The sequence below is a fragment of the Rattus norvegicus genome, chromosome 8 (assembly GCF_036323735.1).
Source record: "Rattus norvegicus strain BN/NHsdMcwi chromosome 8, GRCr8, whole genome shotgun sequence".
Classification (NCBI taxonomy): Eukaryota; Metazoa; Chordata; class Mammalia; order Rodentia; family Muridae; genus Rattus; species Rattus norvegicus.
Window position 1 is genome coordinate 118129319 of NC_086026.1, and position 23750 is coordinate 118153068.

The window sequence follows — 23750 nt, forward strand, 5'->3', positions numbered from 1 at the left end:
TTTATTTATTTATTATATATAAGTTCACTGTAGCTGTCTTCAGACACACTAGAAGAGGGCATCGGATCTCTTTACAGATGGTTGTGAGCCACCATGTGGTTGCTGGGAATTGAACTCATGACCTCTGGAAGAGCACTCGGGTGCTCTTAACCACTGTGCCATCTCTCCAGCCCCGACCAAAGCAATTCTTAGAAGGACATTTAATTGGGTTGGCTTACAGGTTCAGAGGTTCAGTCCATTATTAAGGCAGGAGCATGGCGATGTCCAGGCATGCTTGGTGCAGGAGGAGCTGAAAGTTGGTGGCAGAGTTATTCAGGAAGAGTAAATATGCAATCATTTCCCTGAAATTGCTCTCATGAGATGGCTTTTCCTGAGGAGAAAGCTGTGTTGGGCTGTTGATATTATGTTGAAAGGCCTTCCAGTGTGATAGGAGAGGGAAAGCCACCCCCATTTTTACTGGGCTGTGATCTGTAAATGGCACAACAGACTGGCATGTGATCAGACACAGGCATCATTGGACAGTATAATTTCAACACTCAGAATTAGAGGTTAGATAAGATTGTAAGTTCCGGGCCAGCCTGGGCCACATAGCAGCCTAAGCATCAGGGAGAGACTCTGACCTAATCAATCAATCAATCAAAAGAAAAATGAAACGATCTAGAAATGTCTTTAAGAAATAAAGTGCTTGGGGCTGGGGATTTAGCTCAGTGGTAGAGCGCTTACCTAGGAAGCGCAAGGCCCCGGGTTCGGTCCCCAGCTCCGAAAAAAAGAACCAAAAAAAAAAAAAAAAAAAAAAGAAATAAAGTGCTTTAAAGTAATAATAGGATGGTTTTATTTTTGTTTTGTTTGTGTTATTCTAGAAGTGTTACCTTCACTTCCTGACATTATTATATCATTTTAAGTCTTTAGACATAGCCTGTGTCCGCTCATCTGCTAGCCTGTCCCTAGTATACAAGCACTCGCACATCTTTAAAGGACTTCAGCACATGAAGGTTCCATGGTGGTCAAATCAAAGGGTGTGTTTCTAGTTTTCAGGCTCAGACTGTTGCCCTTTTGAACCCTGTGGCTGTAGGTTCGCTTGGCTATCAGAGTAGTAAGTGCCTTTTGGAGGAAACTTGTAGTTTAAGTATCAGCCTTCCCTTTTGTTCATAAAATCGCTTTGCTAACCAGAGGTAGTAGATGTATATGGTCTTTATATTCCAAATTTCTGTGCCATAGACAGCCTGAAAATATGATCTAAGTGCTAGAGAGATAATTCAAGTGTTATTATAAGCACATGTTGCTCTTGCAGAGAACCTAGATCAACTCCCAGCCACCACCACGTGGTGATTCACAGCCATCTGTAACTCCACTTCCAGGGGATCAGATAGCATCTCCTGACCTTCACAGGCATCAGGCATTCACACAGTGCACACACATCCACAGGGGTGGAGCTCTCAGCATAGAAGAAGCAGAGCTTGGGTTGTAGCTTTAAGTAATTTACTTTCCTTAACCACAGTCCTTTTGTGCTAATCATCTTTGATTGGGCCAATTAGGAAGAAATGATTTAAGTACAACAGTTTTCTATCACCTTGAAACTTAATTAGAAACAAGTAGTCATTATTAGGGCCTACCACAGAAATTTGATTGCCACCCAGGGATCTGTGTTTTTGTTGTTTCTTTTATTTATTTTATGTATATAAGTGCTCCATCTGCTTATATACTTCTTGTCAGAAGAGAGCATTGGATCCCAGTATAGATAGTTGTGAGCCACCATGTGGTTGCTGCGAATCGAACTTAGGACTCTGGAAAGTAGACGGTGCTCTTCCAGTCTCCATTTCCTGGTGGCTCTAACCACTGAGACATCTCTTTAACCATTTTTTTTTAAATAATTCCTTTTTATTTTTTATGGGCATCAATGTTTTGTTTGCAGGTATGTTTTTATTGAGGGTGTCTGAGCCCCTGGAACTGGAGGTACGGACAGGTGTGAGCTGCCCTGTGGGTGCTGGGAATTGAACCAGGGAACTCTGAAAGAGGAGCCAGTGTTCTTATGAGCCATCTCTCTAGCCCTGCATCTGTGTTTTAGCTAGCTTTAGATTATACAGTCTAGTGATATTTGCCCTGATTTAAGACTGTCCCTGTGTAGTCCTCATCCCATCTGGTCCTGGTGTTGGTGGACCTGTCATCAAGTTGTTGCAGTGGTGCTCTGTTCCTCCTAGGCTATGTTCTGCCCAGCCACGTGACTGAAGAGATGCTGTGGGAATGCAAGCAGCTTGGGGCACATTCCCCTTCGACACTGCTGACCACCCTCATGTTCTTCAACACCAAGTAAGTACTCTAGGAGCTACTACAGTAAAGACGGGCAAACCCAGGAGGACTTCTGCATTCCTCTGATACATTTGAGAAATGTTGAGCTAGTTTGAGTTCCAGTTGGCCACATTTGTGTGTGGTGAATGGTAAAGTGCAAACAGCCTTGCCAGACCCCCTTCAATCTATATTGATATGGTTCTTTCTCTGGACAATGTGCTTGAGCATGGCCCTACCTAGATCCCGGGAATGAGGAGTGGTTCATTCTGAGTCACTGATGGGCAGACGGTGAGTTATCGTCTCCTCCTGGCCTCCCTCTCTTTTCCTTGCCTTGTACTTGTGGTCCAGGTACTTTCTGTTGAAGACAGTAGATCAGCACATGAAGCTGGCGTTCTCCAAGGTCCTCCGGCAGACAAAGAAGAGCCCCTCGAATCCTAAGGATAAAAGCACTAGTATCCGCTACCTGAAGGCCCTCGGAATACATCAGACTGGCCAGAAAGGTAGGGATACCAGGCAAAAGTGCATATTGTGTTCTGACTTTGTCCTATGGGAATGTGTGTGCAAGTTGAGGTTCTATGGGCAGCACAGCTGTTTCCCTCTCAGCACTTTCCACTCCTCATCCCTTTCCTCTCTAACCCAGCCTCTCTCTCCTGGGGTGGCTGAATGCCTAAAGTTAGTATGTAGGTTTGCACCACCATGCCAGGTCTGTCCTGTGTGTGTGTTGGTGTTTGTTTACCCCACACGCATGCTTGTCCTTGGCACAGGTGCCACCATACACATGGTTGGAGGATAACTCAGTTTTCTCTTTCTTTGTGTTGAATACTGGGTATTGAACTTGTTCTTTGGTTTTTTTTTTTTTAAATAGTTACAGATGACATGTATGCAGAACAGACAGAAAATCCAGAGAACCCATTAAGGTGTCCCATCAAGCTCTACGATTTCTACCTCTTCAAATGGTGAGGAGGCTTTGTACACTAACTATACCTGTGTGTGTGTGTGTGTGTGTTTGGGAGTATGACCTTGAACTCCTGATTCCAGACTAGAATGACAGACTGCCTCCCCATGACAGACACAATAGAAATACCTCTGGGCCACCTCTTCAATCTCAGTACTGCAGAGGCAGAGGCCAGGCCCTCACAGAGAAACCCTGTCTTAAAAACAACAAAAATAATAAAGATGAACACAGATAGTAAAAGAGAAGTGAGGGGTGTTGCTTAGGATTAGATTGATTATCTGGTGTGCCCTGAATTGAGTCCCCAGGACTGCCAAAGAAGTAACTTTTGAGTTCCAAAACAAACTCTTCTTTAAAACCCAGGTTATCCTGAGGCTCACTTCACTTAGATCAGGTTGGCCTGAGACTTGAATTCACACAATCTACCTTCCTCTGCCTCTTGAGTGCTGGGAGTAATGGTCTGTTCTACCACACCTAGCCAAAGAAATAAGGTTTGTTTGATTTGCCAAAATGTGTAATTTATACACTACCATATATAGAAGGGATCTTGAACTTTGATAGCCACTTCCTTTGAGACATTGTCTTTTCTACATAGCTTTGGGTTGCCTGGAATTTAATCTGTAAACCAGGCTGGCCTCAAACTCACTGCCTTTGACAGTGCTGGGATTAAAAGTCTGCATCACCATGACAGGCTCTTGACAGGATTTTTCATAGAGGAGCTATACAGGTACAGAGGCTTTTTTCTTTTAAAATTATATAGTGAACATGGTCCACTACTCTGGCTCAATTTGTTACTGGTACCATCAGCATAAGGGTGTGGGGGTGTTCCTTTAAGTTTCTGATTGTTTTCTTGTCACAGCAGGTTGGCACATTCTTTTCATATCAATGTCAGAAGAACTGTTGTGGTTATGGGTCTTTGTACTTTCATTAGAATAAAACCTTTGGTCATTCCTCACTATTCTATAAAAAAAACACACAATGATCCTCTCGTGTACTTGCATTGCTAGTTCATGTCTGCTGCTTTAAAAGCCGGTACCCATACTTTACGTCCAAGGGCGTAAAGTTTTCTCTTTCCTTGACATTAGTAGCTCAAATAGAAATATTCAGATTGCCTGCCTTTGTTCTCTGTCAGGAACCCACCCACTTACTTAACATCTGTACCTAAGATAGAGCTGCCACATACTCATTAAATCTTTGAAGGGATGGGTGAGTGGGGTGTTAGATGGGCTGAGTGTGCTGAGGACTGCAGAGGGGCAGCACTGTAGGCAAAATGAGCCCAGAGAAGATGGTTGTTGGTGTTTGCTGCTGAGTTGTAAACAAAGTGATTAAACAGCTGGAGCTCGGTCTTCTAGATGGTGAGATCTGCTGCAAATGGGGTAGATAGACTCAGAGGAGTTCAACCTGAGATTGTGTTTTGGAGGCAAACTGGAAGGGTTAAAATGTTGCTGTTACTTACTGAGCTCATTCTTCAGCCCCCAGAGTGTGAAAGGCCGAAATGACACCTTTTACCTGACTCCTGAGCCTGTTGTGGCTCCCAACAGCCCGATCTGGTACTCAGTCCAGCCTATCAGCCGAGAGCAGATGGGACAGATGCTGACCCGGATCCTGGTTATACGAGAGATTCAAGAAGCCATTGCCGTGGCCAACGCAACCACCATGCACTGAGGTGCCTCAGCCACAGGAAAAAAAAAAATCCAGGAAAAACCAGACAGACTTTTACACTAAAGGAGAGGCCTCCATTTTTTTCTTTTTCTTTTTCCTTCAATTCGTAGTTCTAATGCTTTTCAGGCGACTTCTGTTAAAAATGTAAAAGACAATGTTGCCCTCTTTGCATCTTCATAAAATGGGCAGACCCCCTGGTTCATGGGTATATGGTTTTCCTAGAACTTGATGTCCTAGGAAGTGGTTGGCTTTTACCTTTCTTTTCCTTTTTTTTCTTTTGTCTGGGCTGGAGTGTGGGGGAAGGGACTTGGACTGTATGGAGAAATATAGGCCCTTCCCTTCCTCAAGGCAGATGGAGCAGCCGATGAATCAACCCTCCTGCAAACCCCCACCTTTCACTCTGGACCGGCAGGCTTAACCACTCGGAGCCACGATTTTTCTTTTTTTTTTTTTTTTTTTTTTTTTTAAATGCTCAGACATAAACTTAGCATCTTGATGGAATAAAAATGAGGGGAACTTCAATTATGATTTTTATTAAAGACAATTTCTATTACACCCTTCTTTATGACAAGTGACATAGATGTTAAAGTAAAAACTTTACCATGCTTTTTTTTTTTTTTTTTTTTTTTTTTGGCCTAACATTGAGGCCTTAAACCTGAGGCTCCTGTGCCTGATGGAATTCTTGTAACATACACTTGTGTATCATATAAAGATACCACTCTTTCTCTTATGTATTCTTATTCTAGTTGTTTATTAAGAATGACAAGCACGTCTTTTCAACAAGCTACTGGAGAATGTGTCTTTATTTGGGGGAGGAGCTTTGCGGGGGTGGGGGGAAGTGGAGACAAAATTGAATGGGCCTGGATCTCCGAGGGAGGGGCGCAGGCCGGGCTGGGACGGGATCAGCCCTCTGGCCTTAGTCCCTGTAAACGGGATAAGCACGCGTTTATCCTCCGCTAGCTCCGCCTCTACAGGGCGTGGCACCATACGCACGCCCTACGCCCCGGCGTCAGTGACGCACGCGACGTGTGACGGAGTAGTCTAGTTTATATTGGCGCGGTCCAGAAGGCAGAGGCCTCTGCGGCGCGGTCCTCTGAGGCACGCGTCCGTGTTCCTCGTTGGTCATGGCGGACTACCTGATTAGCGGAGGCACTTCTTACGTGCCAGACGACGGGCTCACCGCACAGCAGCTCTTCAACTGCGGGGACGGCCTGACCTACAAGTGCGGGTCTAGGGCACTATTGTGGGCGAGGAGAGGGGGGCCGCATGCCGGCGAGAAGGCCGGATGAGGGAGGGCTTCGCTGAAGCTCTACGGATGGGGAACAGGTCCCGGCAGTTACCTATCACCGGAGAATAACTTTGACATTGGTGGAGCAGGGGCTGGGGTGGAGCGAGTGCTCTCAATAGTCCTTAAGACTTGAGTCTTGAGACTCGGTTCTCTGGATATATAGAATTGTTACGTGTGCAGTAGCACTAATGACACCTCGGTGGCATCCAACCAGTGACGTCTTGCTTGTGCCACACGTGCTCAGCAGCTCCCTCCTCAAGAGTTTTAGGGGATGATGGGTGGAGTTGAAGTTTCTTGCTGTCACAAGATTGAGAGTCCTGCCCATTTCCCTCTTCCAGTGACTTTCTCATTCTTCCTGGATATATCGACTTCACTGCGGACCAGGTGGTGAGTATAATAAGGTATTGGGTTTTCTGTTGTGTTTTCGAGACAGCCTACCGATGTAACTGTGGCTGCTCCGGAACTGGTTAGGTTGACCAGGCTAACCCCTAATTATTAGTGTCAGACTCAGACCTCTGTGGTTTCTGAGTGAGTACTGGTATTAGAGTAGGCAGGTCCCACTATGCTCACGCTAGGAACTGAGTTGGTAAACATCAAGGGGAGGGGTAAGATGCTGTCTGTTAACGTGAACTCCTGCACCAGAGGGGCTTGGGTGCATGGGGTAGTCTTAGTGGGATGGTCTTCCCGGAGATCATGCGGATCACCCAGGGCTCCTGTTATGGACGCTGTATTTTCTTTTGCTGTTCCTTTATCTCCTCAGGACTTGACCTCTGCTCTAACCAAGAAGATTACTCTGAAGACCCCCTTGGTTTCCTCACCTATGGACACTGTCACGGAGGCTGGAATGGCCATCGCAATGGCGGTGAGGCTTGTGGGCCATGGGTGCCGTCTTATAGCCAAAGATTACACCTCTTAGTTTATCACTTGTGTCTCTTGTAGCTTACAGGAGGCATTGGCTTCATCCACCACAACTGCACACCTGAATTCCAGGCCAATGAAGTTCGGAAAGTGAAGGTTAGAAGGGCAAAAATCATGGCCAAGAGTTCCTGGGAATTACAGGCGTGGGGTGGGAGTGGAGGGTTTGTTTTGCTAAGCGTCCTCTCCTCGTGCTGTGAGGTTCAGTAAGGAAGACCTAGACCCCATGTCGTAAGCTGGTGCACAGTGCTTCCAGAGACCTCTGTCCTTGTTTGAGGGTTTGATTTGGTTCTGTGGCTCTGCTGTACAGGACAGTTGGGCATGGGCCTGATGACAGTGATTTCAAAGATGCAGTGACCTTCTCACCATACCTTCCAGAAATATGAACAGGGATTCATCACTGACCCTGTGGTCCTTAGCCCCAAGGATCGTGTGCGCGATGTTTTTGAGGCCAAAGCCAGGCATGGCTTCTGTGGTATCCCCATCACAGATACCGGCCGGATGGGGAGTCGATTGGTGGGCATCATCTCCTCGAGGGACATTGACTTCCTCAAGGAGGAAGAGCATGATCGCTTCTTGGAAGAGGTAGGTGCTGCTGCCTGAGGAGAAACCAAGGTCTAAACTACTTCATTGCAGTTTCTGCATCCCTTTCCCTGCAGGGACTCTGGTGACTAAATGTCGGCTAACATTTGTGCTTCCTTTTCTTCCCCGTGCTCTTCTGTGGTCCTTCTCTAGATAGGTCGTTCCCTATCCTGTGATCTTCAGAACAACTACTGAGTGCCTGTCAGGAGGGGTGGTTTGGGTCTATGTATGTGATCATGGTGGCCTTTGATAGTTTAGTATGGCTGTGGGCAGGGGGGATCCTGGTCTTAACTGGTCTTTGCCTCATGACTAACCCTAGATCATGACTAAGAGAGAAGATTTAGTGGTAGCCCCTGCCGGCGTCACTCTAAAAGAAGCAAATGAAATTCTGCAGCGCAGTAAAAAGGGTGAGTCCTAACCTAAGGGTGGGAAGGGGCTCGGAACGTATATTCAGGACCCTGACTCATGTCCTGCTGTCTTCAGGAAAGTTGCCCATTGTGAATGAGAGTGATGAGCTGGTAGCCATCATCGCCCGGACAGACCTCAAGAAGAATCGTGACTACCCACTGGCTTCCAAAGATACCAAAAAGCAACTACTGTGTGGGGCAGCCATTGGCACCCATGAGGATGACAAGTATCGGCTGGACTTACTGGCCCTTGCTGGTGTGGATGTGGTAGTTTTGGTAAGCTCCAGTAGAGGTGGGGTGGCTCTCTACAGGTGGTTTGCGGTATCATGGTGTATCTAGAACTTCCTTTCTGTTCTAGGACTCTTCCCAGGGAAACTCCATTTTCCAAATCAATATGATCAAGTACATCAAGGAAAAATACCCCAATCTCCAGGTCATCGGAGGCAATGGTAAGAGAGGACAGGACTAAGTGGGCGATGAGACGCACGCTTTCCTCCCACCTGGACCCTCATTTCGCCCTTCTGTTTCACTGTAGTAGTCACTGCTGCTCAAGCCAAGAACCTCATCGACGCAGGTGTGGACGCTCTGCGAGTCGGCATGGGAAGTGGTTCCATCTGCATCACCCAGGAAGGTAAAATTATGCTCTGACTGGGGCCGGCGGCTCTTAGGGGAACTACACTTGAGTCCTCCAACATGGGCAACTCTAGGGCCAAACCGGCCTCTTGGATGGGTGACACGGCTGGAAGCAAGACAAGTTCTTGTCATCACCTGCCACTCCCTGCCTAGCCTGGCCTCCTTGCTCCTGCTCTGTGCCCTCTCTAAACTCTGGTCTGTTTGTTTTATTTAGCGGCTCCCAAGATCCCACCAGACATAAAGTCCCACAGCCCCAAATGCCCTTCTACTGTCTCGGGCTGCTATAGTAAGTCCGGCCCGGCCCACTGGCCCGGCCCAGCTGCCCACTGCCCGGCTGCTTGGTTGACTGTAGCTGTAGCTCCCAGGGTTTGTGGTGCTGTTGGGTGGGCAGGGCAAACAGATGTACAGACCATGGTTTGGGGGCTGCTTGAGATCACAGCTCCTTCCTAGGGTGCTCTTAGAGCAGGACCTCCTTCCTGAGGCAGGCCCTGCTCTGTCCCATACTCTCCAGTAGGCATGGCTCAACCACCACTATTTGAACTTGTTCTCTTCTGTTACTCCTGCCCTGATCTTGCCTGAGCTGTTCACTGTGCAGGAAAGGCAAGGCCCTGACTTGGCGTCTCTAGATACTAACTGCACGGTGACTCTAGCCCCGTCTGATACCAGCTGGGCGGGGCTTCCCGGCTGCTATAAACTGCATGTGCCTGAGGCTGCCGTGGGCCCTGCACACATGCACGAGCACAGACAGAGGTGAGGGCAGAACAGTGTGTAATGTTTAAGGCAGATGGGTAGTAGCCATCCCAAACACATCTCTTCATCAGCTATCACTCGGTGTAGGTCTTTCAGAGTCCTGTGAGTGGCCCCTTGTATCCCCATCCCATCTGTCTGTCCCTCCCTCTCTCGACAGTGTTGGCCTGTGGGCGACCCCAAGCAACAGCAGTATACAAGGTCTCTGAGTATGCCCGTCGCTTCGGTGTCCCTGTTATTGCTGATGGAGGAATCCAGAATGTGGGTCATATTGCCAAAGCTTTGGCTCTTGGGGCCTCTACAGGTGAGACCTAGTAATCTTGGGGCCTGGTGGGGTCCCCTTTCATGCACTTCTCAGATTCTGCCCCTAGCTTACTTGTCTGTCCACAGTCATGATGGGCTCCCTCTTGGCTGCCACCACTGAGGCCCCTGGTGAGTACTTCTTCTCCGATGGGATCCGGCTGAAGAAGTATCGTGGTATGGGCTCTCTTGATGCCATGGACAAACACCTCAGCAGCCAGAACCGATATTTCAGGTAGGACAGGCAGACAAGTCAACCCACCTCATCCTGCACTGGTCTCACTCCTCGGCAGTTTTGTTCATGTCCTGCCTCTTCCAACAGTGAAGCTGACAAGATCAAAGTGGCCCAAGGAGTTTCAGGGGCAGTGCAGGACAAAGGGTCTATCCACAAGTTTGTCCCTTATTTGATTGCTGGCATCCAGCATTCCTGTCAGGACATTGGTGCCAAGAGCTTAACCCAAGTCAGGTGAGCTTGGGTAGCTGGGACTTCAGTAGAGGGAGTGGTGCCCAGTCAGCTACTGTCTGCACCTAATGCCTGCTGCTTTTCAGAGCCATGATGTACTCGGGGGAACTTAAATTTGAGAAGAGAACGTCCTCAGCTCAGGTGGAAGGTGGCGTTCACGGCCTCCATTCGTAAGTAGCCCAGTGCTTGGGTGGAAGCCTCTGCCTACCTGAGACATCTTCCTTCCTCCTAAACTCAGCTGCCTTCTCCCTACAGGTATGAGAAACGGCTCTTCTGAAAACAGATCCAGTATATGCCTTGAATTTTTCAATAAAAGTTTGAAAAAACAAGTGGCAACTGAATTTTGAATTCTTTTCATTCTCACCACCATCGCACATGTTCAGAGTATGATCTCGTTTGTGACAGCCTTGGGCCATGCCATGTGTAGTTCAGACCTTAGTTCTACTTCTAAAGAAGTCAGAAAAGCTACTGGGGTCTCCTCAAATCTGTACATGAGCAAAGTAGATATTGAACACTGCATCCTGGTTTTTATGGGCTCAGGGAATTGTCTGAGTGAAAACAGCCCTTACTTCCCCTCTTCCCCAGTCACCAGCCAAACCCAGCAACACAACTAATATATAAGAAGATCATAAATTATTATCCTGGGTGAGCATGACAGCTAGTGTGCCAAGAGGGGGAGTAGGGAAGGCACGGGGAGATCACGAAGCTCAGTGCCCTCCTTGACTGTTCTGGATGGTTCACTCTGTGGTTTGACCAGAAGAGGCAAGTGCAGTCTCTCCAGGTGGGGGGATGAGGGCAGCTCCTGTCACTCGACCTTCGTGGCACAGGAAGTTGAAGGTGGCACAGGCGTTAGGCTGCAATGACAACAGAATTAACAGTGCCTGGGCTGAGTAGGCCTCAACTAGGTAGAGTTTTCATGTCCAAAGACCTACCGTGTCCTGTATCTCCACCGCAATTCCCCGCTGCCTCATGGCCTGCAGGACTTGAGAGTGCAGCCGCTCAGTCTTGTTTCCGGTGCCCACCACAACAATCTCTAAGGAAAGTGTAGGCAACCAAATGTTGAAGGTCTGATACAGAAGGTACCACCTAGGACCCAGTGCTCCCTCTGCCCCATACCTATCCTAGGTTCCAGCATCCAGAAAATCGAGAAGCTCTCTTCAGTGATATCCTGATGAGATCCCACCTGTATGGAAGCAGGGGCCATTCAACACGTCAAATCTATACACGCTTTACTCAGCGGCACAATAAAGCTAAATTTGCTAAGAGGGAGTGGCTTTTGGCACTACGTATAAATTGCAGTGTAGGGGAAGGCTCACGTTCCACTGGACCACGGTCTGTGGGAGCAGCGCACAAGGTCCAAACACGCGGTTTCCGTTGATAGTGAAACCTCTGCTATTGTAGCTGTCGATGTATACGGCCTGAGGGAACTCGTTTTGCAGCAAAGAGATACGCGTCCGCTGGTATAACTCATCGTCAGCCGGAGAAAGCCGGTGCCCCCGACTCGGGCTCCTCCTGCGGAGGTCTAAAGTCAGGAGCTCATGGCCAGGCCGTACTACTGTGCGGGACTGAAAGGTCGGAGGCCACGTGGTCAGAGGCTGGACAAGGGATGCTTACCACAGCCTATCGACGTACCGACCGAGCGTCGCAGGTCGCGTTCGGTAAAGGCAGCGAAATCCTAGAGCAGTGGCCATAGCTGCAACGGCGCGTAATGACCCGGTCTCAGGGGCAGAGTTGTCTGTCTCAAATCGGCCACAGCGCCCCCCTGCGTCCCGGAGGGCAACGCGCACCTTAGCTGTCGCAGTGGGCCAGAACAGAGAGCCTCTGTCCCCTAGTGCGGTTCTTATGTCAGCACCTGTCGCCCACCCCGCCCCAGGACTCCTGCGACAGTCCCTAAGGAGGAGGGGGGAAAACACCTGCTAGTACGGGTGCCCTCAGGGTATTGTTTAGGCCACCGCCACGGCCTGTTCCTCGGATTCTCAGCCATTATTCGGGCTCCCAGGGACCAGGGCGGGGCAGCTGCGCACCTGGTCCTGTTATGAACACCTGGCCAGGGTGTGGTGCCAGCCTCCAGGCCCTTAATCCCAGGCTTTGGAGAGCCGGGCTCCGAGGGCGGGGCGGATGGCTAAGGTTTCCCTAGCTAGTCTCGAAATCGCTGCTTTCCCCAACCGTCACCCTCGCGACCGTTGGCGATGGCGCAGCGCTCCATGAGAGGCGTGGCCGAGAGTGGATTGGTTTCCCGGCAGCGCGAGGGGGTGTGGCCAGATGGTTTCTCCTTAAAATGGCTTCAAGTCTGGGGACAGCTAGAGCCAGCGGAAGGGCACGCCGTGGCAGTGCTGGAGTAGCTGTTCGGGTGGAACTGACTGGGCCAAACCGGACCAGACGTGAAGTAGACAGCGCCTGGAGCACCACCCGGTCCTCGCGCGCTCTGCGTGCGCGTACCGAGAGTCTCCCTCCCCCTATCTTGAGCTGAGTCTAGGGCCTACTGGCGCATGAGTCCTTGGCGTCCCGCGGCATGGGCATCTGCGCACCGGTTCTGTCCTGGCCTCAGAGGAACTTTGTCGCGTTCTCTATCCGCTGGACTAGACGGGTGGGATGCTCAACACTATTGGGGCTCGGTTGTGGGGTTCCTGCAGGGCCGGTTGCAATGGGTTTGGGGGAGGCTGTCCTGCCGCTGCTATGTGGGCCAGTTTGGCCCCTGGCACTTCGTGAGCTGGCAGCGTCACCGGACAAAGGGTCCTAAGCTTTGGGGTGTCCCAGAAGTGGGCACATGGGTTTACTTCCTCTCGAGTCCCACGGGATCGCTTTCCCTCTTGACGGATTCCGAGCCCGCCCGGTACAAGTGGCTCCTGCCTGGGACTCACAGGGCTAATCCTGTCCTCCTGATCTAATCCGGATCAGGACCTCGTCCCGGGGGATGCCCCCACCTTCTATTGTTCTGGGGCCCAGGTGAGCGTCTCATGCTCACTAGACTGGTTTAAAACACCTACTCCTAGTCAGCCCACTGGGAAGGGATGGGCGGGTTCCGGTTTGGCCTCAGGGCGAGTGACCTGGGGAGCAAGAGCCCTCCTCCAATGGCTGGACAGCGGGCAACGGAATCCCAAAAGCAGCTGTTGTCTCCAGAGCATTCCAGCTGCACTTGGATTTCGTTCCCTGCTCTCCTGCCTGAGCAGCGCCCTGGCCCAGATAAGGTGGTCTCTATCCTCAGAAACACTACTGGGCCATTCTGATCTCCATCTCTCAGGTGCACCCCCAGGCTGATGGTGACAGGCAGAGACGACGAAAAGAGCTCAGGCTGATGGCCCTCTCTGGAATCCCTGGAGAATTCTGACGAGGGAGGTCCTGGGTCCTCTCTGTAGGGCCGCAATGGCGGTGAGTCCCACAGGGCCGCCCAGCCCGCAGCTCGCTAAAGATAGCTCTTCACTTCCTGGGGAAAAACCACCCCAACCGTCTTCATGGAGGGAGAGTAGCAAAAATCACCAACTTTGCCAGTGGGTCCCAGCCCTGGTAGCAACTGAACCCACAGCATGGAAAGTGCTTTGGAATGACACGATCACTCCCGTTGAGTGGGCACCCAAGAAGCCATCGGGAATATCGTGTCCGCCCAGTGCTCTTTCGGCACCTCCCAAACAGGGCCTCATAGCCCTGGCCTGGCCGAACTTTTCCTCTCTCTAGATTTCACTCCTCTCCAGAGCAAAGTTCACCAGTTGGATTCATTCATTACTGGGGGAAGTGAAGTTTTACGTTCCTTTGAAACGAAAGCGTTTGGACAGACAAAAGCTTCCCTGCCACATGCTCCACCTGAGATCTGCTTATTTGAGTCCTTTTTTTTCACATTTCATTGTCTTAAACTGGCCAGTTGCCTAAAGACTCAGCCGGAAACACCAGTTTAAAGGAAAAACCATTAAAGGCCAGTAGTTCTGGAAATTATGATGACTCTTAATTCCTCAGGCATCAAGATGGGCAATTCTATCAGATAGGGCTTTTACTGAAAATAAAGACATCCCATACCGCACCCGAGGAAAGGTGTGCCAATAATATGAAAGAACTCAAATTTTGTTTTGTTTCTTTACTTTTTCAAGTAGGCGGTAAAGGGTCTTTAAGGAGCGGTGGCGCACGCCTTTGATCCCAGCCAGCATTCGGGAGGTAGAGGCAAGTGGCTCTCTGAGTTCAAGACCATGCTGGTCTACAAAGTTGAGTTCAAGGACAGGCATGGCTACACAGAAAAACCCTGTCTCGAAAAACAAAAAAGGTGTCATTAATGGTAAAGCTTTCTTCCTTAGACATTTCGTCTAGTGCGTCTGACCTTTAATTTGTTTAAATGGTGCGGAAAAAAAAGCACAAAGATGTGAAACTTTGGTGGCAATGTACGAGTCTTGACTGGTAACAAAGATCCGTTACCAAATTAATAATTCGGGGTGACGATTAAAAAGTAAAAGGAAAAAAGAACCCTCAGATTTGGGGGCTAGGGCTCACGAATACAGGAAAGGCCATCGGGAGGGAGAGCTGGAGGCGTGGGTAGAATGTAAGCTCACTTAGCATGCTCGAGCGCGCTGGTCCACTGGGGAGAGTCCACTGCCGGATCCCCGCCCCCGCCAAGCGAACCTCCCGGAAGCTCTAAGGATAACTTACTTCCTGTTCCACTTACTCTTCCGGTCTCCATGGCGACCGGGCGCCTTGGGGTTGGGGAGACGCTGCAGGCCCTTAACGCCGCTGTAGGGCCTGGTAGCCCGGTGTGGTTTAAGGAAACGCATGCCCGACACCTTCGTGTCCGAGACTTCTTGGCACCGCGAAGCGCGCTACAGGCGCGCTTCAGGGACGGGCAGGTGGGTGCGCGCCAGTCGGGCATGTCTAGCCGGAAACACGGAACTACGGTCCACTTTACCCACACATCTGCCTGCAGGTGCCAGAGTGCGTGTTCCGGGCGGTCTCCTGCCTGCAGGGTCCGGGAGTGGCCCCTGTTCTGCGTTGCGCGCCCACACCCGCGGGCTTATCGCTCCAACTACAGCGGCCCGCAGTCTTCGAACATGTACTCGGTGCCCTGGCCTCCTATGCTACTCCTGCCAAACCCGCCTCACCAGGCCCGCGCGTTATCCTACACTGCCCGGCACTGCGCTGTAATCCAGATACGCTCCGATTGAGCCAGCTGCGTGCTGTGCTAGTGGCCGATCACCTAGTACGGGTGCTGCGCGCTCACGGGTGAGTGTTCGAGGCTATAATGGCAAAAGACTGAACCTTTGGGGACAGAAACGGGGGGAGTCATGGTTATCTAAGCCTGGTTCGCAGGCTGAGACAGCCTCCCTTGCTTTGCAGGGTACGTGTGTGCACAGTGCCCCCGGTGCGGGACCCACACATGTCAACTTTCCTCCAGAAACTTCGAGTGGAATGGCCCTCTGCCTCAAAGAACACCTCGACCGAAACACTGAGGACCTGTGTTCTTGCAAAGTTTAATGTTTCTAAGGAGGAGACACTGCCCCCTGGCGTCCTAGGCCGACTGTGTCTGAAGGAACTGGTAGAACAGAGACATGCTGCTGGCTATGACCCCAGCATAGATCACTGTTTGGGTAAGACAAAAGCCAGGACATGGGTGGGCTGGTCTCTCTGCACTGCCAAGCACTTCAGCTCTGTTTTCTGTAGTGACTGAAGATCTGCTCTCTGTGCTGTCTGAGCTGCAGGAGGCTGCGCGCCATTGGCCAGAGGATGGCCACCCAGCCCCGGTTAGTGGCTCAGTCGTGACCTCTGCCCAAACTGATTTTGCACATCTGTATAGTAACTGTCCTATCTCTATCAGGTTGGGGGTCCAGATGCCGGTGTAGATGACTGTGTGGTTATACATGTGGTGAGCTGTGAAGAGGCATTCCAGCAACAAAAGCTGGATCTGCTTTGGCAGAAGGTGGATGACCAGGTTCCTCACAGGCAGGTTGGTTACCAAAGGTAAACCACCTCCAAGCTCAGAAGGCCCTTGAAACCCAAAACGCCTGACGTGTCCTTAGGGGCCCCCGAAGCAGTTGCAAGTGTCCTGTGACTACATAGTTTTAAGAGAAAGTGTGACTGTGTCTTGAGGTACTAAGTAAGGCTGGTGGGTTACAGACTGGGAAAATCAAGGTAGAGAAGCAACTGATGTAGTTCCTTGGAGGCAGGAGGACAGTGTCAACTGGGCTGAGCCCTTCCAATCTTTCACAGAAGCACCTGGTGTGTGGCCCAGTGAAAGTAGCTGGTGTGCCTGGCACCCAGATGACCGCCCCCGAGTACCACAGGTGAGTTTGGAAGGGATGCCCTCCATAGCCAGGACAGCGGAGAGGTAGGTCCAGCCTTCACTGGGACCTTGCTTACTGGTTTGCTTGCTTTTCTAGGCTCCGACATGCTCAGGTGTGCAAGGCCTCAGCCCAGAAGCATGGTGGTGACTTGGCACAAGGTATACCTAGGAGACCCGGCTTGTGCCCTGAAGTGGAAGTAGGCCGTGAATACCTCTACCCTGTGTTGTCTTCACTGACTGGCCTGTTTCTCTCACCCAGACCCGGCCTGGACCGAGACCTTTGATATTCTCTCTGTGGCCACCATTAAATTTGAGATGCTAAGCACAGCTCCACAGGGCCAGGTAAGCCTAGGGTGCCCCCAGCACTAAGGCTGAGGAGGCATTGTATAGAGCCAGTGCCCTCTGCAGCTACATTCCCATTCCCCAGCTCCTCCTAGCCCACAGCACCATCTCCACAAAGGGCACGAAGAGTGGGACGTTTGTCATGTATAACTGTGCCCGCCTTGCCACGCTCTTCGAGGGTTACAAACACGGAATGGAACAAGGTCTGTATCCCACTTTCCCGCTCGTGAGCAGTCTGGATTTCTCATTACTCCATGATGAGGTGAGTGTTACTCGATGAACGGCCACAAGCAGAAGGCTTGGGCTGGTCTTCCGAGCACTCTTGTCTCCCACAGGGTGAGTGGCTGCTGCTTTTCAACAGTGTCCTTCCCTTCCTGGACCTCCTGAGCCAGACTGTGAGCCTGGCTAGCACCCCAGGGCTCCACATCCCTGTTCGCACGGAGATGGTAAGGCACAGAAGACACTACACACACTATTCTTTATTCTGGGTTGTGACACAAGAAAAAAGACAACAGCTCAACGATTCAACCTCTGTCTCTAGGTGTGCAAGTTCCTGGTGCAGCTCAGCATGGATTTCAGCTCATACTATAACCGCGTACACATTCTAGGGGTGAGCATACAGCAAGGGAGGGTCTGTGGGAAATATGGACAAGGGCTCAGGCTCGGGAAATGAGGATGGGCCTGGTTGCTTTTCTTTCAGGAACCTCGGCCACACCTCTTTGGTCAGATGTTTGCTCGCCTACAGCTTTTGAGGGCAGTACGTGAGGTGTTCCACACAGGCTTGGCCATGCTGGGCCTCCCTCCGCTGAGCCACATCTAAGGGCCCAATAGCTGGGAATGTTTATAAAAGCATCAACTGGGAAAAAAACAAGACCTCACAGAAACCTCACAGATGTTGGGCACTTAAAGTCAGAATAAATACAGTTTCATCCTATTGTGAAGAGTGAGGCATATTCTTGGTCCACCTATGCAACACCCTACAGGAACCCATGGTACTGCCTCACCTCCTCAGAGCACATAGAGCATGACACAGACAGCTGATCCCTGCTCCGCTGTCTGTGGTCAAGCCCCAGGCTCAGTCCTCCAACTACTGTGGTAACTCAGTCATACCAGTTGTAAACCTCGAGTCCCTGACCCGCAAGAGCACAGCGGTGGCCAAACTCAGGGTTCACAGGCCAGCAGTCCATGTCAGCCACATCTGGCACGTGGTACACAGTGCTATTCATGAAGGTGGGCTCACCATTTCCAAGACGCCAGAAGGTCAGCCGTTGGTCTATGGAGGCTGAGACCATCAGCTTGGGACTTAGGATCTTGATGCCCGTCACATGGGCAGCATGTGCACAGGGGACAGAATATTCATCTAGGACACATAACTGGGGCACCAACTCAGCCTCCCCATCAGCCTCTTCCAGCTCTGGCATCTTCACAGCAAGCGTGAAGACATGCAGGGACCCGTCCTCACTGCCACTGGCCACAAGATGATGGCCCTCAGGTGTAGGCAAAGTGTGCAGGCTGTTGACACCACAGCTATGGGCCTGGACGGTCAGGCAGGGGGTGCCCATCTCTGGAGGAAAAGAGTGGCTGTTAGACTCCTGCTTTCATCTTGGGGGAGAGGTGGTGAGGGGTGTCATGGTACTTACGGTAGGGAAGCCCAGGGTGTGCTGGAGGCTCCAGGGTAGTAGAGCCTCGGTCCATTGCCGTGGTGAGATCCCAGAAGGCTATGCTGCCATCTGTAGCTGCACTGCACAGGATCAGCCTCCTGGAAGCCAGGAGAGGGCAGCCAGATCAGTAAAAAGGACAGAAACAACAGGAGCCCTCACCCGAGCCATAGCGCACTGCCTCTCACCGACGCTGGTTGGGTGCCTCATGTGTGAACGAATGGACCTTGAGGACACACCGCTTATGGTGGAAAGTCTCAGCAAGGAGATGCAGAATTCGCCCAGAGTCCTGCAAGAGAAAAAGCCTGGGGCGAGGAGGATGGTGCATCAGAACCCATGCTGGAGAGCCCACACCCTTTGTCTCCAGCGGCCCTGTGTGCTCACCTCACTGCCCCGTCACTACAGGCTGCAGCCACAAGGGGGCCGGGGCCAAGGCCAGGCCTATCGGAGTCAAGCTCACAAATGGCAAGAGACATGTACCTGCAGGGGGAGGGAGCACGGCTGTCAGGGGCAGCCCACATGCACACCAGAGAGAGGACTGGAGCGTCCCTGTAATGGTCCCACGCCACACCCACGGCAGGGAGGCCACAGTACCTGGTCTCAGGGTCCACCTTGATCATCCGGTGCCGGTTGCGCTGCCGGTCCCAGTACTCATCTAGCCGGTGGGATGAAAGGTGCATGATGTGGCAGGCAAGGCGGCTTGGGGTGCTGGCATCCGGAGTGATCATGAGGCTGAAGCAGTGCATCTCGGCTCGACCCCCTGCAGACACTACCTGAGCTGTGAGCCCTGGGTGAGAATCCTGTGGGCCACCTGGGGTGCCAACACCCCACACTGCCAGGGCTCGCACGGAGGAGATATGGTTACAGACAGCAGTGAGGGCGTGGGCTGCGCCTGTGGTGGTGGGAAGTGCTAGCACACAGACAGTAGTGTCCTCACTGCCTGTTATCACGATGTCAATCAGACCAGGCCCCTCACTGCCAGGCTCCAGGGAGTCAGGATGCTCCAAGTTGGGTACCTCAAATTCAGGGCCCAGGGTAACAGTGCCCACACGCTTTACACATGTGATTTCCCGGCCATGCAGACCCTCCCGGAGAATCACGTTTGGCCTGATGCAGCCTCCTAGAGCCCGGTAGAGCATGACATCACCATCCTTAAGGTAGGCAAAGGCCATGGCTGCCTCAGTATCAGAAAAGGCCCAGGAGCGGTGCCCTCCCCCGCAGTTGACGATGTGCAGCTTCTCATGGGACCGCGGGCTCCACACTACAAACTCGTTGGCATGGAAACCCAAGACGACCATACTTCCATCGGGCGCCATCCGAAGCCCAGCTATCCAGTTCATGCCTCGGCAGGCTTTCTGCCTTAGGACTGGCTGGAGGCGGCCACCATGAACAAAGAGCTGGTAGTAGGAGCCATCACGCCCTGTGCTGTATACGTAGCCACCGTGGCAGGTAACTGAGGTCACACCCTGTTTCCCATGCAGAGAATGCAGTGAAGAGACCGGGCCTAATCCTGTCACAACGCTCTCAGACCCACCGCTGCTGCTACCGGCTTGGGGCGCCTCAGCTGCAGTGATAGCCTTGGGTCCCACCCCGGGTTTTTTGAACAGACATGGTCTGGCAGGAAATAGCAGCACAGAGCCACGGCGGTCCCCACAGACAAGGAAGTCACCCGGGGGTAGGAACGCACTACACGTGTGCCATCTCTGCTTGCTTGGGGGAAGCAGATACCGGCACCGTTCCTTGACAAAGATAGCTTTGCCAGTGGGTGCAGCCGAGATCTCTAAGCAAGCTACTACCCCACCAGGGCCCGAGGCCAACAGCAGAAGCTCTTCATACCCACGAAGGGCCCAGCTCAGGCTGTGCACCTTCCCCTGGAACAGGTTCTGGTCAACAGCAGCAGTGGGGGTGTTGATGGGAACGACCTTGACAAGACCCTCCCCATTGGCCAAGGCACAGAGTCCAAAGCCCTCAGGGCCGGGAGCCGCCTCCAGCAGGCAGTAAGACTGAAATCGATTGTCCTCCAACAGCTGCTCCCAACATTTGACCTCAAGGTCATAGAGGTACAGGCCCCCCACATCAGTCACTGCCAGCACTCGCCAAGAACCAGCCAGAGTCACAGCCTTGAGGGCACCTGGCCGGCTAGGGGATTTGAAGCTCAGAGATGAGACGCCCAGGCCTGGGTAGCCTCGGCCTACCAGGTGCCAGAGCCGAATGCCTGAGTCGTCTCCCCCAGTGATCACCCAGGTTTGCCTCTCATGCGCAGCTATAGCCCGGATCCCTCGGCCCTGGTGGCCGCGAAAGGCCTGAAGGATCTCACCTTCGTGGCTCCACACCAAGCAGACACAGTCCTCTCCGGCACTGATAAGATAGTTCTCTAAGAGCTTTACCTGCCACACACGGGCACTATGCCCAAAGCAGTGGCCAATATTCTGAACCCGACCCCCAGGCACCCGGAGGTCGCCCACTTTCCAGATACGAACGCTTCGATCCTCCGAGGCAGTTGCCAACAGGCCCTTGCTTTCCAGGTATGACATGCTAAAGATGACACCCACGTGTCCACTAACCCGCCGGTCAGGTGCCACAGGTTTGTTGTCTGGTAAAGCAGTTGCTGGATACCACACCAGGAGCTCGTTGGAAACGGCGCCTGCCACTATGGTCAGTTCCTTCCAGGTGTCGCCGATCAGGCAGGCAGAGGAGAGGGTGCACCTGTCTGTGCAGGGGACATCCTGCAGCATGCACCCTATCACTGGATCATAGAGCACCACTGAGTTGTGGCCCAAGGCCAGGGCTACGTTACCCTCAAGCCAGCGCGCATCCCAGATCCAGTCGGACATGTTCCACAGGCCAGAGCGCCAGAGCTCTCGGAGATGGCTTTGACCCCAGCTTATTTTCACAACTCTGAGGCCCTTGCTCCCAAACACTGCTATCATGGCCTCAGAGTCCAGGTCTCCTTTGGGCTCTGGTTGCACTCGGAACCCATGGATGAGATAGTGACCAAGCAGGTTCTGGACTCGTTTCACCATCCGGAGATGCCCACCAAAGTCCAAGTTGTACACCAGTAAATCAGGCCCCTCACCTAGACAGAGGTAAAGAGCCACATCAGGACCCAGCAGCTAACTCTGGGACCCATGAGATGAGCCGGCTACTTGTTAGCAGATCGGTTCAGAATAGACCAGCACACAGAATTCTATTAAAACCTTTGCGGCTTCAGCTGGGCCTCTACTCAAATGCCCACGCCCCTCAGTCACTTACTTGTGTGGTAAGGCTCTCTTAGGGAGCACAGGTTGGCCCTGAATTCAAGATCCTCTTGCCTTAGCCTCATGTCTGCTGGGACTGTAGCCTTCACGCCTGGCTATCCATCACCCTTAATGCACAGTCACTGGGATTTCCTCTGGTGCACATCCTACACGTCAGATGGGAGCCCCTTCGTCTGCTCTAGTCCGAATTCTCAGTTTCATCCTCCTCTACACGAATCTTCCTGATTCTGCCTCTCTTAGGGAAAAGGCTGTGCCAGACCTTTCCGCTATTCAGCCTATCGTCAGAGTAATCCCTGTACCCTGTAGTCAGAGGTGATGGTGTGTGTGTGTGTATGTGTGTGTAGGCAGAAGCAGCCCACACTCTGCATGCAGGCAGGGGTGAGGCTTGCGTTATGGCCCGACCACTGGACAGCTGTGACACCATCCCTTGTATCATGAAACTAAGGCTTAGAAGCAACAACAAAGAACCCTTGGAAGGACGGAGGAGGTGCGGCTATTACGAACCTAGACAGCATTTAACACAGCAGAAACAAAGCTAAGGTCTTCCAAGTTACACACATTCCTAGCTTGTGCTTAGAGGGGCTTGTCCAGGGCCTTCCTACTGTACAAATTCATATACTTCCTGGGCAATCCCTTACACCCCATAAATGTGTGTAGAACCCACAGACCCAGATGAACACACGTTTTCCAGAACGGGACTCTCAGCTCCCTTTTGGTCCTCTTGCAGTCGCTTCCCACGATCTCATCCTCCACAGACTTTTCAGGGCTCCTCATCCCAGTAAACATTACCAGCCTCGGTCCATTCCCATTCCCAGCCCTTCCCCTCCCCCAACCCGAACCCAGAGAGCTCAACAATACTCCTCTTTTAATGTTGTATATCGTCTCTTCAAATCTCCAGATTTCATTTCCTGAAGATTGCTGGTCCCACCTCACTGGAGCAACCCAGTATTTGCGTGCGCATCGTACACCCCTCCCCCCTTATCCATCTAGAGTATACCCTCGCCACAAGACAAACATACAACCCTGCTGGGGCTAATAATGGCTGACCCAAGACCTAACTGTCAGTGCCAAGGGCCCTTATAAAACCCAACGCCACCATCACCAATGACTTCTTCAGGCCTTACTGCTTCCAGAACACTTGGCACCTCAGATCTATCTCAGGCCTTTATAACCAGACACTGGGGCATGTGATTACTAACCCAGTTGGCTCAGAACCCCAACCATCTCAAGTCGAACCTCAGCCCCGGTCTCTCTGGATACTGCTCTACTCAGAAAGCAATTTTTTGGCCCCCTCATCTTTGGGGGAGGAGCTTCACCCTCCTCAGAAGCCACACTCCTGCCACACCCCCTGAGGCTGCCCTTTTTTTTCCTCCCCAGGGGTTCTGATTATCTGAGTTCACCTACGGGTGCAACGCCCCTCCCCCAATATGGAACGACTGCGTCCCCCAAACCTCCCCGCGTCTCTGCCCACCCTTTCCACGCTGGCTGCAATTTATGAAGAGCTGCCACTGCTACGACAGACTTTTGTCTCCCGAGCCCCGCCCTCCTCCCTCTGGCCTGTGTTTCCCGCCACCTCCGAACCTGCCTTATCCCGCTGCCAGTCCCCAGCCCGCTGCCCATCCTCCTCCCTAGGGCATCCCTTTGTCCGGTGCGACCACCCCAGGGGAGAGGCTAGTTCTTCTCCCGCTAGCACGATCAGAGCCGACCAAGCCTCACCCGCCAGCAGCCTGTCCCCAACGCACTCCAGACCCGTGACCGGGAGGAGTATGAGCTCGGAGGTCGCCCGCGGCCAGACATAGTCCCCGAAAGCGTCCATGACGTTCCTTAAGCTGCTGTAGCTGCCTCGGACAAGAAGAGAGCTGCGTTCTCGCGAGAACCAGCAATCTGGAGAGCCGTGCTGCAGAGCTCCGGAGCCTTAGCTACAGGTAGCAAAGCCCTGGCGCTCGGCTGGGGACGTCCAATGACGACCCTGTGCCCCACGCGATCCCGCTCCTGATTGGCCGGA

At 52.1% G+C, this 23750-nt stretch overlaps 5 protein-coding genes and 3 non-coding genes across 22 annotated transcripts in view; 5 read left to right on the forward strand and 3 right to left on the reverse strand.

Annotated features, from left to right (window-relative positions):
• The window catches only part of Qrich1 (glutamine-rich 1), a 39567-nt gene extending 33884 nt beyond the window's left edge, over positions 1-5683 (forward strand). For 10 of the 11 annotated variants that reach the window (XM_063265252.1, XM_006243745.5, XM_006243747.5 and 7 more), the window contains 4 exons: positions 2199-2307; positions 2635-2786; positions 3152-3242; positions 4711-5683. In XM_063265252.1, the coding sequence (XP_063121322.1) occupies positions 2199-2307; positions 2635-2786; positions 3152-3242; positions 4711-4903 (545 nt within the window). In that variant the 3' untranslated portion in view covers positions 4904-5683. The remainder of the gene's footprint in view (positions 1-2198; positions 2308-2634; positions 2787-3151; positions 3243-4710) is intronic. The other variant, NM_001134532.1, reaches the window with a different exon arrangement.
• Positions 5684-5885: 202 nt separating this feature from the next.
• Positions 5886-10574, forward strand: Impdh2 (inosine monophosphate dehydrogenase 2). Of its 2 annotated transcripts, XM_006243751.5 has the most exons (15): positions 5886-6122; positions 6527-6575; positions 6949-7050; positions 7128-7202; positions 7482-7688; positions 8005-8092; positions 8169-8368; positions 8451-8541; positions 8628-8723; positions 8940-9011; positions 9633-9776; positions 9863-10007; positions 10095-10238; positions 10322-10405; positions 10491-10564. In XM_006243751.5, the coding sequence occupies exons 1-15, from the start codon at positions 6025-6027 to the stop codon at positions 10510-10512; spliced, it is 1617 nt and encodes a 538-aa protein (XP_006243813.1). In that variant the 5' UTR covers positions 5886-6024; the 3' UTR covers positions 10513-10564. The 2 variants fall into 2 exon arrangements, with proteins under 2 accessions (XP_006243813.1, NP_954530.2); NM_199099.3 differs by lacking the exon at positions 8940-9011 and having other exon boundaries at positions 5939-6122; positions 10491-10574.
• Ndufaf3 (NADH:ubiquinone oxidoreductase complex assembly factor 3) lies at positions 10573-12405 on the reverse strand. Of its 2 annotated transcripts, none has more exons than NM_001033971.2 (5): positions 11868-12405; positions 11552-11747; positions 11352-11418; positions 11168-11268; positions 10573-11089 (listed from the first exon to the last, which is right to left on the reverse strand). In NM_001033971.2, the coding sequence occupies exons 1-5, from the start codon at positions 11924-11926 to the stop codon at positions 10973-10975; spliced, it is 540 nt and encodes a 179-aa protein (NP_001029143.1). In that variant the 5' UTR covers positions 11927-12405; the 3' UTR covers positions 10573-10972. The 2 variants fall into 2 exon arrangements, with proteins under 2 accessions (NP_001029143.1, NP_064465.1); NM_020080.3 differs by having other exon boundaries at positions 11850-12405.
• A 285-nt stretch (positions 12406-12690) lies between these two features.
• On the forward strand, positions 12691-17764 carry Dalrd3 (DALR anticodon binding domain containing 3). 3 transcript variants are annotated; one of them, XM_039081800.2, is made up of 13 exons: positions 12691-12822; positions 13477-13604; positions 15136-15431; positions 15546-15796; positions 15870-15949; positions 16024-16152; positions 16416-16489; positions 16586-16647; positions 16748-16830; positions 16916-17092; positions 17166-17276; positions 17372-17440; positions 17531-17764. In XM_039081800.2, the coding sequence occupies exons 2-13, from the start codon at positions 13599-13601 to the stop codon at positions 17648-17650; spliced, it is 1458 nt and encodes a 485-aa protein (XP_038937728.1). In that variant the 5' UTR covers positions 12691-12822; positions 13477-13598; the 3' UTR covers positions 17651-17764. The 3 variants fall into 3 exon arrangements, 2 of the variants coding, with proteins under 2 accessions (XP_038937728.1, NP_001014236.1); NM_001014214.1 differs by lacking the exons at positions 12691-12822; positions 13477-13604 and adding an exon at positions 14888-15058; XR_010053997.1 differs by lacking the exons at positions 12691-12822; positions 16916-17092; positions 17166-17276; positions 17372-17440; positions 17531-17764 and having other exon boundaries at positions 13603-15058; positions 16024-16166; positions 16748-16829.
• Positions 13293-13412, reverse strand: Mir3555 (microRNA 3555). Its single transcript, NR_037333.1, has one exon. It is a non-coding gene; the product is annotated as a microRNA 3555 (primary transcript).
• Positions 13309-13399, forward strand: Mir191 (microRNA 191). Its single transcript, NR_031907.1, has one exon. It is a non-coding gene; the product is annotated as a microRNA 191 (primary transcript).
• On the forward strand, positions 13766-13848 carry Mir425 (microRNA 425). The gene has a single exon (NR_032277.1). It is a non-coding gene; the product is annotated as a microRNA 425 (primary transcript).
• Wdr6 (WD repeat domain 6) lies at positions 17290-23706 on the reverse strand. Its single transcript, NM_001006988.2, has 6 exons — positions 23462-23706; positions 19083-21564; positions 18873-18968; positions 18677-18793; positions 18471-18589; positions 17290-18394 (listed from the first exon to the last, which is right to left on the reverse strand). The coding sequence occupies exons 1-6, from the start codon at positions 23559-23561 to the stop codon at positions 17931-17933; spliced, it is 3378 nt and encodes a 1125-aa protein (NP_001006989.2). The 5' UTR covers positions 23562-23706; the 3' UTR covers positions 17290-17930.
• Positions 23707-23750: the final 44 nt, after the last annotated feature.

Coding starts and splice junctions, on each gene's coding strand:
- Ndufaf3 (NM_020080.3), bottom strand. CDS start 11,926: ATGGCCACTGCTCTAGGATTTCGCTGCCTTTACCGAACGCGACCTGCG. Junction 11,748..11,849: donor CGGTACGTCGATAGGCTGTG/GTAAGCATCCCT, acceptor AGACCTCCGCAG/GAGGAGCCCGAGTCGGGGGC. Junction 11,419..11,551: donor AGACCGTGGTCCAGTGGAAC/GTGAGCCTTCCC, acceptor GCTTCCATACAG/GTGGGATCTCATCAGGATAT.
- Dalrd3 (NM_001014214.1), top strand. CDS start 14,894: ATGGCGACCGGGCGCCTTGGGGTTGGGGAGACGCTGCAGGCCCTTAAC. Junction 16,153..16,415: donor ACCAGGTTCCTCACAGGCAG/GTTGGTTACCAA, acceptor AATCTTTCACAG/AAGCACCTGGTGTGTGGCCC. Junction 17,093..17,165: donor TCTCATTACTCCATGATGAG/GTGAGTGTTACT, acceptor TGTCTCCCACAG/GGTGAGTGGCTGCTGCTTTT.
- Impdh2 (XM_006243751.5), top strand. CDS start 6,025: ATGGCGGACTACCTGATTAGCGGAGGCACTTCTTACGTGCCAGACGAC. Junction 9,012..9,632: donor TACTGTCTCGGGCTGCTATA/GTAAGTCCGGCC, acceptor CTCTCTCGACAG/TGTTGGCCTGTGGGCGACCC. Junction 10,239..10,321: donor AAGAGCTTAACCCAAGTCAG/GTGAGCTTGGGT, acceptor GCTGCTTTTCAG/AGCCATGATGTACTCGGGGG.
- Wdr6 (NM_001006988.2), bottom strand. CDS start 23,561: ATGGACGCTTTCGGGGACTATGTCTGGCCGCGGGCGACCTCCGAGCTC. Junction 18,969..19,082: donor AAGGTGGACCCTGAGACCAG/GTACTGTGGCCT, acceptor CTCCCCCTGCAG/GTACATGTCTCTTGCCATTT. Junction 18,794..18,872: donor TGTAGTGACGGGGCAGTGAG/GTGAGCACACAG, acceptor TCCTCGCCCCAG/GCTTTTTCTCTTGCAGGACT.